At 51.5% G+C, this 13,949-nt stretch overlaps 1 protein-coding gene across 1 annotated transcript; it reads right to left on the bottom strand.

Annotated features, from left to right (window-relative positions):
- Positions 1-5,807: 5,807 nt before the first annotated feature.
- On the bottom strand, positions 5,808-13,284 carry HOXC13 (homeobox C13). Its single transcript, XM_055566382.1, has 2 exons — positions 12,549-13,284; positions 5,808-7,135 (listed from the first exon to the last, which is right to left on the bottom strand). Exons 1-2 carry the CDS (start codon positions 13,282-13,284, stop codon positions 6,879-6,881), a joined length of 993 nt encoding a protein of 330 aa, XP_055422357.1. The 3' UTR covers positions 5,808-6,878.
- Positions 13,285-13,949: the final 665 nt, after the last annotated feature.

Below are 13,949 nucleotides of genomic sequence, written 5' to 3'. Positions count from 1 at the left end.
CCTTCCTTCCGTGCAGCCGACTCTGTTTCCCCTAGGCAAGAGCTGCCGAGGACCATCAGCAAAATTCACATCCCCGGTACCCTACTCCTCGAGGATTACTAGGGTTATTACAGGGTTGTTAGGACCCCGGCAAAGACCCAGGCAATCTAGGCGCCCAGCCTCCTCGTGGAAGCCTCGAATCTGTACGCCTTTACGGCTCCCCGCCGCACACGCAGCTCAGACGCCCATTCCTTAACCCCGCTCGGATTAAAAGACTGCAGAGACAGCTTCCAGCCTGGGTCCCCGGGGCCGGCGGGAGGCTCGGGTCGAAGCTAAATCCAGCCTCGGGGAAAGCTGCTCGCCAGGAGCCGACCTGGACTTGGTGAGAATAATTCGTAGGACAGCCCGAGGCGCTGGACAGCCGCTTCCAGCCGGGTTTAATCCGCCGGCACTTGCCAGCCTACAAGAAAAGCTATAATGGCAAGAGCCAGGCTCCGGACGCGCGGAGCGATCTGTGCGCCCACTCTAACACACATTCATAAAATCACAGGAAGAGGTGGGCTGCCTGTTAGCCGCTGGACCACAGGTTCCTGCTGCAGCTGGCCTGGCTCAACCATCCCCCCGCCTTCATTAACTCAGGGGTTAATTAAAACTGAAGACCAGAATGTGGTCCAAGCACTTCCTTGAAGACCCCCGGCAGCCCTCGTGCTTCTTCGTATTCACCAGCGGGATGCCCCGCGGCCTCTCCCCACCTGGCTCTATCTAAGCCTCGGCATCTTCGCCGGTTCTGCGCGGTTCCTCGAGTCCCCGCCACCGCCGAGCAGGGCGAAAGGAGTTATTACAAAATCTCTGCCAGATCTGGTGGCAGAGGCAGAGCGGCTGCGGGTGGCTTAGGCCACCGCGGAGTGACTGTGAGCTGCCTGCCATGGTCCGGCTCCCCTGCCAACCCGAGGTCGGAATTATTCCGTGCGGTGCTGCCTTCTCCCCAGTCAGTCGAGAGGCCAAGGCGGCCCAGTTCAAGGTCACTGCCTAGTTTGCACAAAGCGGTTCTGCTGCGTATGCAAATAAGGCAGGGCCTTGGGTCCCGAAGGGAGGTGAGCAGGAGCTGGGCTGGCCCAGAGAGGGGAAATGAGAAGCGGCGGGTGGGGAAGGTCTGCACCCCAGCCCGACCTCTTAGCTCTCTCTAGGTCGTCCTTTTGGGGCATCTTGGGTTCAGACAAGATTGATGGGTGGTGGTAGTGGGCTCAGACTCCTCTTTCTTCTGCTTCGCCAGCTTAGCCAGGGGTCAGAGCCCCCTGTCTCCCAGGCCCCCTTATGCGACTCAAAAAGATTGGAAGGTCCCTCCCCCTGTGCTGTCTTCCAGGGCTCTGCACTCTGGAGGAGCAGGGTGTGAGAGGAAACTTGGATGAGGGGGCCCAGTCAGGTTTTCAGGCTCACACAAACGGCCCGGGGTCAGCAGCGCCCTTACTTCCTCCGAGTCTTCTGTAGCTCCCTTGAGCCCCATCCCACCACAAGATCCCAGCCCGATTGCCACTCAGGAAATGGGGAAGGGATGGGGAGGGGTCCCAGGCGGGAACATCTGGGAGACCATCTCTCCACTCCTCACCTGAACCTTCTTCCCTCATTTTCACTGTCTTTTCAGCGCGCGAATAGTTAACTAGTTTCGCGGCTCTGACATTTTCTCCCTCCGCCAGCAGAGGATCTCCTCCACCTAGTGAATTACTGAGTGTCAGGAAAGGTGTGGGGACCAAGTTAAAAAAAAAAAAAAGCACCCTCTCCTCAACACCACACCTACAAGCCGCCGGCAACGTAAGCGGAGCCCAGGGCCAGGGTCTCCGTGGACCTCGAAGCTCAGCATGGGGTGAGGACTACCTAGAGTGCCCTCTGTCACACAACCAGCCGCTCCCTCTGACCATGGCCTCTGGCCAGTCCTGCTCAGGGGAAGGGCTGAGATCTGCTTGGGCTCTGCTCTGCCCAGCTACCCAACTGCTTCCCAAACCAAGCCTCCAGTTCCGGGCGGGGGAGGAGATGGTCCTGGGCACAGGCGGATTGCGTGCGTGCAACCGGCCTGAGAGGCCAGGGCGGGTAGGAGGATGCGCTGCTAACCCCGAGGCTGGCTGGGCTGGAAGAACGGGAACGGGGGCCCACTTACCTTTGGAGACTGAAGAGGTTCAGAAGGGTGCGGGGCAGGGGATCTCAGCCTCCAGGAACCCTCTGGATCCCCCCCTCCCCAAGGCGGCCCGCAAGCCCCGCCGAGGTATCTGAGGAGGGCGGGGCGGAGGAGGCGGAGGCTTCGGCCAGCGGTAGGCGCGCGGGAGCCGAGTTGCAGAGCATCTCTGGAGAGGCCGCCTTTTATGGGCGTTATTAGCGCTCCTGTCTAGACTGCAGACGACACCTCTGTGTGTAAACAGAGGCGGCGGCCTCTGGCGGGAAGGGGGATGGCGCGTCGAGGGGGCGAGTGGCCCTCTCCTTCTCTGGCCACGGGAAGATCAAGGCCTTTTCCACCCTCCCCCCTTTCCCAGTGCTTCCTGCGATGTCAAGGTCAGAAAGACCTAGTCATGGTCAAGGCTAAAAGAGGAAGAGCCTGGTTGGTTGTGAAAAGGCTATGGCCCCCTCCTCCTCCTCCCAGAAGCTCCTGGCTCCCCAGGGCCCCTCCATCTTCCACCAGCGCAGGTCTGGATACACATCTGCCTGATCCAGGGCTTGGAGTTTTTTGAGGACCGGGCTTCCGACACCGTCCAAGTCAGACTCAAGTAGATCTTGGTGTGTGGGGTCTCTTCAGAACAGAACAGAGGGGGCTGCTACAGGACCCCCAGCTTCAATCCTTGGAGAGATGGAGAGTGTCCCAGGGGCTGCCCCCACCTACACCCACACAGCCCTGCTGACAAGCCGCCTGTGGAAAAGCGTCTGGTCTGGAGACAGCCATGGAGGAGTCTCCCAAGAACTACTGGCCTTGCATCCTCAGGTGGGTTCCTGGCTGTGAGACTGACTACTGGCCAAAAGGCCACTTGTGCTGGCCCTAGATCTGAAGACTAAGATATGGGTGGAGAAGGGGTTTTCTCCCCCAAATCAGGAAAAGCTCTGAGTCCTCCCTGGCAGCCTGGGAGAGTGATGTCCAGAACGAGAGTCCTGTGAAGCTCTGGCTCTCCCAGGTCCCCCAGCCCTGGCCACAGAGTCATAGGGAACAGGCGATGCCACTGGGTTATAAGAAAGATAGCAGGAACCTCAGTCCCAGAGAAGAGGACACTGCAATGCTCACAGTCCTTCGGACCTTTTCTATCCCCTTACACCTTCATACTTATTGCATCCTCACTCTCACACAGACTCTAGGAGACTGGGCTTGGAAAGAAAAGCTTTTATAAATTTGAATGAAGAAAACACACACTCTACACCTTGAGATGAGTGCTGGCCGACAGCATTGTTACACATGCACACATACAGGCAGTAAAAGCTGGGGAAATTCTGCACTAATCAGAGGCTCCATACACACACACACACACACACACACACACACAAAGATGCACACAGGCACACACACAGGCATGTGCACACACACACACACACACACACACACAAAGATGCACACAGGCACACACACAGGCATGTGCACACACACACACACATACACACACACACACACACACACACACACACACTCCCTTTCATAGGAATGTCTCACAGAGTTCCGCAGTGAGGATGCCAACTCTTGGAGGAAGGACAGGTAAGGAACCAACACAATCAGGGAATGAATCATACTGTTTTTTCCAACTCTGGGGAATGTGTGTCTCCCCAGAATACACACTCACACAATACCTGTCTCACACAGGAGTTTCCATTCTCAGACCTGCTTACTTTTATGGGACAGGCATCCCCAAAACTGCTCCAGGCATAGTTAATCCAGTGAATGGGTGGCATCTTAAACACCCTGGCACACTGGGGCTTACTGGGACTCAGAAGTAGCACAGTGCCTTGCCCAGGTCACTGGTGTCCCAGCCTACACCAGCTTTCCCTCTCTTTTCCATCGCCCCCTTCTGGGGCCTTACGGCGGGTCCCTCCGTGTGGGAAGGCTCGCTCATGTGACTTCATGTGGGTTTGTGTGCAGAAGTGGAAGGAAGCCTCGGAGAACTTTAGAATTCTCTTTCCCTACTGAGCCTCCAAGCTTCCACTGTGTCTACAGCTGTGTCATGGGACTACCCAGTGTACCTTAAAGAGATCAAGAGGGGTGTGGGTCCATTAAGGAAGTCCTGAGGTCTCTTGTCTACTCACTTTCTTTTTCTGATGAAACACACACATTTAGTGTTCAATTCTTTACATCTCAGGGAAGTCTGAGGGGTTTTGGAGAGAGGTTAAGAGTGGTGAGTGGGGAGAGAAAGGGGAGATGGAATTAAGAATGAACCTTATTCCTGGGAGATTCATCTATTTGCAACTCCTAAATCTGTACTGCTCAGCCTGGGATTCTTTGGTTAGTTAATCCAGGGTTGAGATGGAGAGAACAGGATCGGCAGCCACATCAGTAGCAGAGGCTCCACAGAGGGTGAATTCTTCAGTCTGTCTTAGTCTCTCAGATTCAGTGTGTGTGCTGTGTGTGCATGTGTGTGTATCACACCCCCCACCAAACATTTATTTAAATAAACTTGAAGACCTTCAGCCATCAGGCAAAGAGAAATTGGAGCACTCTGAATTCCAATCCAATGCCTCCAGTCTTTCTGTATCTCAGGAGAGGAATAATATATAAATAAAAGTTGTTGCAGTAAAGATTTAATCAGAGATAACATTGTTTTAGGCTATATTGCTTTTTAAAAATCTCTTAATCTGACAACTTAATGCTCTCATTAACTCAGCCGGATAGGAAGATGGGCACAGATGGACACAACAGTGAAAACAAATTAGTGGCAGAGTCTACACAGCTACTGATTGCCTGGAAAACTGAGGTTCCCAAGAAAGCTAAGCTGGAGAATAGAAGCAGAATAGAGAATAGAAACTTGGGGACCACAGCATCCTTGGGTCCTGACCTCTTGCACAGGTCGGTGGGGAAGAAAAGACAGCAGCTTGGGAATGCTGAGCTTGCATGCCGCCCCCCACCAGGATTGGCTAAGGGGACCACTTCCTAGTTCCAGCTCTGAACTGTTGGCAAGGATTTGGGACCCTCTGGGGCACAATGGCCTCCAGAACCTAAGATTAGAGCCCAATTGCTGCCACCACCACCGGAGCATCCAGCTCCCAGATGGGATGGCCATTTTCTCAGCCCCGGGATCCAGATCTGAGCCCTACTAACTGAAGTGAACTCACTTACTTGCTGCCAGGCCTTTTTAGTCACTGATCACATCCTTCTCTCTGGAACCTTCTCACTTGTTTGGGGCATCAGGATAGTAAAGAGTTTTCTTCTGTCTAGACACTATCAACAATTTGAATGACTAACTTAAAAAACTCAAGTAAAGCGAAATATGAGTTTGGGATGTACCTAGCCCAGTGTGATGTCAGTACTCTTGCCCTGGCCAACCCTGGCTGTGTCAAGGCAACAGAGCCTCCCCCATAGAGCCAGTGGATAGGAGTTTCAGAAATAATCCAAGCAATAAAATTAAGGCAAAAAAAAAAAAAAGATTTTATTTTAAAAACAGGTTTGTGGGTTCTTTTTTCTTTTTGCATTCAGTACATTGTCATTTAGACACCACAATACTATATACAGATACACAACTTTTTTTTTAAAAAAAAAAAACCTATTTCTGATGAACATTTCAAAAGAACACTGTTTTGTAATGCGCCAGTGGGAAAGGAGAAGGCGAGCCCCAACACCTCCCCAGCACCGAGCTGGCCTTTGAGGAGGGAAATGTCAGTCGGGTCTAATTAAGCTGGCTACTTGCGATTATTTTGGCCTCCTGAAGAAAACAGCTCTCCTCTGGACAATGAGTAAAAGTGAAAGTGTGAGGCCTTCTTAGCTATTGCCTTGATGGAGAAGTGACTGGAGAGAGAATCTGCTGGGGCACCCACTCTCCATCCCCTTGGAAGAGAAGTCTGTCCTTTCCTTACGAGAAAAGTTCTGCTCCTGTGCCTGCCCTAATCTCAGCCTCACCAGAGAGAGACAGAGAGATAGAGAAGACATATTTAGCAGCGTGGCGGGAGTTTCTGTCTTCCCTGGATTTTCAGATGGGACCCAGAAGCAGAACCGAGGAGGCTGTGGGGGCACCGGTGGCTCCAGAGAAACTCACTTCCTTGCCTGAAGTAGGAGAGGGGATAGGTGGTCCTCGGTCAATTCCAGCTTTTGTTGAAACAAATAAGAAAAAAGAAAACCTAAGTGCTGTCTGTATTCCAATCACGATGCCAGATCCCTAATACTTAATATTAATGAGACTTTTAAAATATGCACAGAAAATCTTAACTGGGATATCTTGCCTAACTAAGGAGTGCCAAGTGGTTGGGAGCAGGAAGAAGGACTGAAAGGAAAGTAGGAGCTCAGCAGGTCCTGCACCCCGGTGGCACCCTCAGTGGGGATGCCTGTCTACCTGCCGGGGCAAAGGATGAGGCAAGAATGGGATCATTCAGGGTTCTCCAACTTTGCTTTGGCTGGAATGATCTTCGGTGCCACTCTGCTTTCTGGCAATGGAAAAGGGGTGAAGGCCAGAGGAAGTGGAGGCCAGCTGCCTTTCTCCCACAGTCCACTCAGACCCACCTCCAAAGCTGTTGAGGCCAGGTAGGTCCCATCGGCATAGGGGTGGGGGTTGAGAATGGGGTGGGGAGTAGAGGGCAGCAGAGCCAACCATCTAATATTTTCTGCCTCCCTGCATTCCTCTTTCTGGTTAACGTTAAATATTGGTCTGCACCCAGGAGAAGGGTCCTTCTGGTGAGTTCGGATATGGTACAAATTGGCGACATAAATAGACAGGGCAGGGGCCGGTGGGCAGTCAGGTAGAGTGAAGGTGAGGCGTTTTTGATTTGCTGACCACCTTCTTCTCTTTGACCCGACGGTTCTGGAACCAGATGGTGACCTGGCGCTCCGAGAGGTTTGTGGTAGCCGAGATGCGCCGGCGCTTCTCTTTGGTGATGAACTTGCTGGCTGCGTACTCCTTCTCTAGCTCCTTCAGCTGCACCTTGGTGTAGGGCACACGTTTCTTGCGCCCGCGCCTGTAGCTGTTGACCTCGGGCTGTAGGGGGACCACGTCTGGGGGGAGAAAGAAGGCAGGCAGCAGGAAGTGAGTCACGCGGCTGGACCCTGCAAACAGCTGTAGAGGCGCAAGGCATAGGGACTCACAGGGGGTGGGCAGATTGTCCCCAAATCCTTTGCACCTCTGCTATTACCAAGGCCACGGCTGAAGTGACGACACTGGGGTAATGCCTCTGGCTCAAACTTCAAAGGAGGGGGTGCCAAAAGCTCAGAAATCAAGATAAATAACGTTTTATATATTATAGCTATATGATTATCAAAAATTTCATGATAAACAAAATATCGAAATTTTAAATGAATGCAGGACCAGTACTACTGATTTTTCTTTTTGCTTCAGCCTCCAATCTGGTTCTGCACAGCATTCCTTATTAGAATCCTTGTCCCCGTAGAGGAGTCCCTCCAAATTCCATCCTGGTCTGCTAGCCTGCAGGATTGCAAGTATTCAGGAAAATTCCTCTTTCCTAGCAGTTAGATCACTTGGGAATCGGTCAGTTATACTCTGCCCAATTATTAGAGGAAGGTGTCCTTTTGTACGCTTGAGGGAGACTGTCTCAGTCAGCACAGATCATCAAGTGGGGCCTCTTGCCTTTGGTCACTGGCTCTGCGCTGGGAATCTGAGGCCAGCACCAACAGCTAGAGAGAAAAGTGTCCAGGTGAAGCCAGACTGCCTGGGAGCCAATCTCTCAAGGAGTCCAATATTGTAAGCCACTTAGTAACATCCCAGGTGAGAATGTAAGAAATCAGGTCCCTAGAAGTAGAGAGTCCACACCCCAGGGTGTGCCGGCCAGAGGAGACACACCAAGAGAGCCCCTCTTGGGTTAAGACCAGCAGTTCACATAAATTTTCTACAAAAAGAAATCAGTGCCCTTCCCCTGCCTTCCCTCAAATGTCCATTCACCAAGACAGAGCAATTCTGATCTGGTTCCCCATCCTCATCTTTCCACCAAGGCTGAAGGAAACTCTCCAACCCGTGCAGGAACCCTAATCCTAAACTCTAAATACCTTGCCATACCACTGCTAGTTCAATTTCTTTCTGCTCTATGAGAATGTCACAGGAACTAAAGGCTAATGTGCGTTATGGCCCCTCTTCCACTCCAACCTCACCCCTGTCAACAGAAAGGTCCTTGCAACACTTTCAAGGAAAGTAAGGAACTAGGGAGATGATCTGAATAACTCACCCCTCAACTTTAAAAACTGTAATTGGCAGACTTCTTCCTGCAGGATCTAATGAGTAGGTCTGAATAAGGTTTTCTCTTCATTCTTACTGCCCCTTGGAAGTGTAGACACAGTCCAGAATAAGGGCACAAAGCTCTTTCTGAAATGCCTGTTCTCACCTCTCCTTCATGAATCACCTTCCTTATTCCCTTTCTCATTGGGTCTGCTCTCTTTCAGAGATCTTTGTCTACACAGGACAGGAAAGAAGAGGTCACCGTCACAGGCAGGGGGGAAATAAAGTACATGGATAGAATATGGGAGAGAGGGGATTCCAATGGCCTGGTCTGGCTGTCTCCAGGATGACAATTTCTATGGGAAATTGTTGGACTTGTCACTTTTTTCTGCCTATGTAGGAACAGGCTAAATTTTTTAAAAATCTGAAAAACAAAACAACTTCACTTTAGCAAAGCAGATCCTTTACGTTAAAAAGGATTTTTTTTTTTTTGCACAAGATAATTAAAAAAAAAAAATCTCTCAGTTCTCAAATATGTTTTGCTCTTACAAATGTAACTATGATTTGAGAAATCGATGAATCTGGAACAAGAGTAAAACACAGAAGGTAAGTAGTGATAATATGAGATTATTTTTTAATCCTTGGAACATCTTTTTAAGGCTTATTTTATTAAACCCATTTTATAAGATAAGGAACCTGAGCCTCAGAATAGGTAAAAAAACCTCAAGTGGCAGAGCCGGGTTTTAAAACCAGATTTTTGGGCTCAACATAATGACACAGTAAGTTCTAAAATGGAAACAGACCACCTGGTACAATTTAGCTTTAAAATACCTCCTTTTCCCTGGAGAACAAATGGTATAGAAGTGGGTTTGTGTTCCTGACTTAACCAGATAATTGTCCCTGATTTGTCAAACATCACTTTCTGAGAAAACTCACAGTTATCTACCTGATTTGTGCTCTCCTAAACCCCAACTATAAATTTCCCACAAGGTTTAATCAACAAACCCTAAAAGAATCAGTTTTTGAAAAGCATATAACTGGTCTAAATTGGCTATTTTTCTCTACAGTATGCCAAGGGTTGATCTGGCCAAGCTTTCCCTGGATCAGACCAAACTGCCAGTTATTTTGGGCAGCTCGGGAAATACCTTCCGCCTTGCCTTCTCAAAGAAGCCCCCTTTCATTGTCTTCTGTCTTGTTCGGAAAGGAAGTGGGATCTATAGATATGGAGACATCTGGAAATTTAGGCCCTGAGTTGTGTCTATGCTACCTAAAGTAGAGGACTTGGTGATTAATTTTATAATCAACCTTTCCATAGTAGTCTCCCTTCAGAGCATACACAGGCATGCAGGCGCGCGCACACACACATGTACACATACCCTACTTCATACCTGGGAACTCAACAGACACTTTTGAGAAGCTAATAAAAAATCAGATCGATGCTTAGCCATAGCTGTCTCTTGGGGTCCTGTGTACACGTTTCTACCACCCACTAGATCTTGCCCACTCTCTCCCACAACAGGGCTCTGGGCTCCAAAGAGGACCTAGTTCTGCTAGAAATCCTAGCCACTCTTCTCAACCAAAATCCAATGGCTTATCAACAGAGACTTTCAGTATGACCCAAAGAGCCCATTATTTCTTTCTATTATTCTCTCCCCCCATCCTATTTGTCTCTGTCTCCCCACCACACCCACCTCCTCTCTTGGAATCTCTGTCAAAATTAAAAATTGTCTACCTTCACTATAGGAAGGAAAAAAAAGAGCAATAAAGCAAGGGTCTATATAATTGGGTAAAGGAAGAAGCCGCAACTCATCTTGGCCCTAATTATCTGGATCTTTCTGAACAATTGCCTTCGTCTCCCACACCAGCCTAGACTGCCACAGATGAGGTTTCTCAGAGCCAGAGGCACTGAAGAGAGACAGTAGTGTTTATGCTGAGATGCTGCCGAACAAACCACAATTGCATAGACAGAGTTATCTGGCAATCTCACTACTTCTAAAAGGGCTCTGTGTGGGTAGAAAGATGGAGGGTGTCTGAAGGTAATTTCTTATTCATCTGCCTTTTGCGTGTACCTCTGCACTGAGATACACCAGCCGGTTTCTATTTCCACACTGGGAGTGTGTGAGCACATAGCTGTTGAGACATATTTGGTTTTATATCCGTTTTCATGCCATAATTTTCAAGTGTGTTAAACCTCAGTTGGGTTGTATGATTTTTTTATGTTAAAGATATTTTTCCCTAGGAGGCTGTGATCAAAAAGTGCTTACTTTTAGCAGGTTTTTGTTTTTTTTTCTTTTCTGGGACTCTTTAAGGTGTTTTATTTTGCTCAGATTTATTTCTGAGCTCCTCTCCAGTCTCTCACTCACTCCGCATACAGACACAGCAACGCCAGAGCAGCTCCTTCTCATCCCCTCTTCACACTAAACCAACCGCCCATTGCTCTGCCCATAGTGGGGCTGGTGGGCATCAGCCCCTCTGCCCTTCAGCCCCTTAGCATGGTCTGTTGGCTACCAGCTACCCATGCTCCAGGAATTCCTGCTAAATCCCCACCTCTCAAGCATCTTCCCATCTGGGTGAGATGGGAAATTAAAGGGTCATATCTCCACAACACATTATTGCACACCTACATGTGAGGTGCTTATCTTCTAGAAAGTCTTATTATGTATTTCATATTAGGTAGTTAATAACATAAACCATATATAAAAATATAGTCAATGCAGAGTAGGTAATGCATGATACTGTACACTAAAATTCCATCATCCTTAAATCTTCTGGCAGTCAGAAACTGAGTGTCTAGTGTGGGTCCCACCCTGGTCAGTTGTATTATACTAAGTCATCTTAGAATATTTACAAGAATATTATCTGCTATACTTTGTAACATCATCCAGTATTTTTTTTAACTGTTCGCTCTTTCCCCAATCCCGGATGCAGAGGAATTTCAGGCCCACCCTAAGGAGGTCTTCAGGTCTTCCCAATGAAAATGCCCCTGGGTCCCCACAGAGAGCCATGAAGGGGCCCTCTGGGTAGTAGGAGGAAACATATATGGCTGTTCTGGGCCCCCAGGACCTCTGCAAGCATCAGAACAGAGCCAGTCAACCCTCTCCCACTGAGCTCTGCTTACATATAATTAGAGCAGACTCAAGATCTGGATTCGCTGAATCCTGATTTCTCAGCATTGCGCTGAATCCAAAGCTCCTGATGTGATTTTGAGAACCCTGGAACTGGTCTTTTCCTCTGGGGAGTCGGGGGTGGGTGTTGCGGGATTCTCTCCTGTTCAGAGATAGTCTCAATTGGAGAGGGAACAGAACACCAGTGAATTCCAATCCCCCACCGAATACATAACCAGACAATACCGAGGGGTTCCCAGCATGGGCCTGGACCTCAGATTCCTCCAAAAGAAGCCTTCCCCCGAAACCTCATCCTCATTCCCCTCTTTCTGTGTCTAAGGCATGGGTAACTCTCTCCCCGATGTTTGGCAGAATTGGTGGTGCGAATACACACACAGGATATGAGCCCTACAGACAGGCAAAGAATTTTATATCCCAGGAGAGGGATGCAAACACCCTTTTTTTCCCACACGCTCTCCAGAGATTTCAGTTCCCTTGCTCCTTCAACAATCAGGAAATTCGTGGTCAAATTCTTAAAACAAATCAAGAAAAAAAAAAAAAAAGAAAACTTTTACAAATTAAAAATCTACATTTCTGTAGACCCTGGCAAATTAGACCCGTATTTTAAAAACAGCAACAGCGACAAAACACCTGTCTAGTGCCTAAATGTGCTTGGAAATTCAGGCCAAGAAAATGCTTGGGGTTCTTATTTTCTCCTCCAATTGATTCGGTGGCTTGAGCGTTTTTGTTCTAATGGTTTTAGATTCCAAGGCACCCAAGGCCCACCCCACCCCCCATTTCAGGCCGGAAGCGCGTTTAGGGGGCCAAGAGTCGCCCGTGAGACTGGAGCCCGGCGGAGGGGGAGGAGGCGAGCTCCCGACTGGAGCGGAGCCGGCGGCCCGGCGCTTGGGCGCCTGTGATTGCTTCACTCTCGGCCGGGCAGCTCCGGGGAACGTGTCGGAGCAGATTTCTTCCCCGGCGCATTCCTCAGCGCAGCTCGCCCGGCCGGCTCCATCTGCAGCCCAGCAAAGCCGGCGCGCCAGGGCCAGACGGCGGGGGTGGCTGGGGCGCGGAGCCCCGGGGCAGACGGGGCTGGGAGGGGTCCCTGGCGGCGGCCGCGCTTGGGACCCTTCCTTACCTGGAAAGGGAGACTTCCAGAGGTGGGCGGACTGCGACTGTTCCTTTGAGCAGTACACCTGACTATCCCAGCCGTTGGAGAGAGCCCAGTGCTGGTAGCCTTCGACGGGGATGAGCGCGTCGTGACGCGGCTCTGGGTGTCCGCTGATCCCAGGCACCACCGACACGTCCAGGTAGCCGGGCATCGCCTGGTAGGAGCTGGCGAAGCTGGGATAGAAGGCGAACTCCTTGGCCCTGGAGGACAGGTCGTCACCGGGAAGGGCGCCCGACGGCTCGGGGTACTTATCGCCCGGGTGATAAGCGCAAGGCTTTTGCTGCAGGTTCACGTTGTGCGACAGGCGGCAGCCGTAGTAGCTGCCACCGAACGGGTAGCCATAGCCCAGGGTGGCGCTGGATGAGGTGGGGGGCGCCGGCGGCGGGGCGCACTGGCGCGCCGCCTCCGGGGCCGGGATGTCCGTGTAGACGGCGCCCTGAGGGGCGCCCAGGGGAGCCGGCGGGCGGCCCAGCACGGGGTGCGGAAGCAGGTCTCGGCAGTGGCTGGCGGGGCAGCTGTTGCCCAGCCCGTCCATGCTCGGAGCTTTGCCGGGACTCGCTCCGCTGCAGCCGACCCCCGCTCCGCCCGCGCCGCCGCCTCCCCCGCCGCTGCCGCCGCCGCTGCCGCTCTCCGCCGCGCTGTCCTCATAGACGTACATAAGGCTCTCCGGCCAGCGCGGATGCAGGAGCAGCGAAGTCGTCATGACATGATCTGCTCGAGCTTTTTAAAAACTCCACTTGCCAGAGGCTGCGAGCTAGGGAGACACCTCGCTCCCTTTTCCCCTCCCCCACCCCTCCTCCCTTCCCTCCCCACCCTTCCCCTCCTCCTCCTGGTGTTTCCACCGCCCTCCCCACCTTCTCTCTACGCATGCGGGTACACTTCATTAAGAAATCACCGTCTCCCGCCTGCCTCCGCTAGGCCACCCTCCCGCGCTCACGTGACGCCGGCGGTGCACGTGACCTCCTGGCTGGGTCTCCTGGGGTTCCCGCCCCTGGAGGCGGGGCGGGGCGAAAGGGGAGATGTCTCTGCTGATTGGCTCTCGGGGGGGGGGCAAAGAGGAGGGAGCTGGGCGATTTAAAGGGACAGGGTACCGCCCCCTGGCAGGCCCGGGGGAGGGAGAGTGAGGAGGGTGAGGCTGAATTTGGCCGACGCAAAGGGGTCTGGAGAGAACAGACAGTTCCTGGGCGCTTCCTCGTAGGCTGAGGAGGCGTACGGGGAAGACTGATTCCAACCCGCAAAGGTTTCTGACTGGATGGGGGCTTGGAGCTAGGGGTGGAGGAGACACCGTATTTTTTTTTCCTTAATAAATAAAAAATCTAGAAAGCACGTGGAAGCGCACCGGCAAGGAGTAGGGAGCCCCGGGTCTGG

This window comes from Bubalus kerabau, chromosome 1, assembly GCF_029407905.1.
Source record: "Bubalus kerabau isolate K-KA32 ecotype Philippines breed swamp buffalo chromosome 1, PCC_UOA_SB_1v2, whole genome shotgun sequence".
NCBI lineage: Eukaryota > Metazoa > Chordata > Mammalia > Artiodactyla > Bovidae > Bubalus > Bubalus kerabau.
Note: the sequence above shows the minus strand (reverse complement) of the source record. Positions and strands in the feature narration are given on the sequence as shown.

Excerpts from the sequence above, each read along its gene's own strand:
- HOXC13 (XM_055566382.1), bottom strand. The coding sequence starts at position 13,284 with ATGACGACTTCGCTGCTCCTGCATCCGCGCTGGCCGGAGAGCCTTATG. Across the intron at positions 7,136-12,548 it reads CTGGAAGTCTCCCTTTCCAG|ACGTGGTCCCCCTACAGCCC; the intron begins GTAAGGAAGGGT and ends TTCTCCCCCCAG.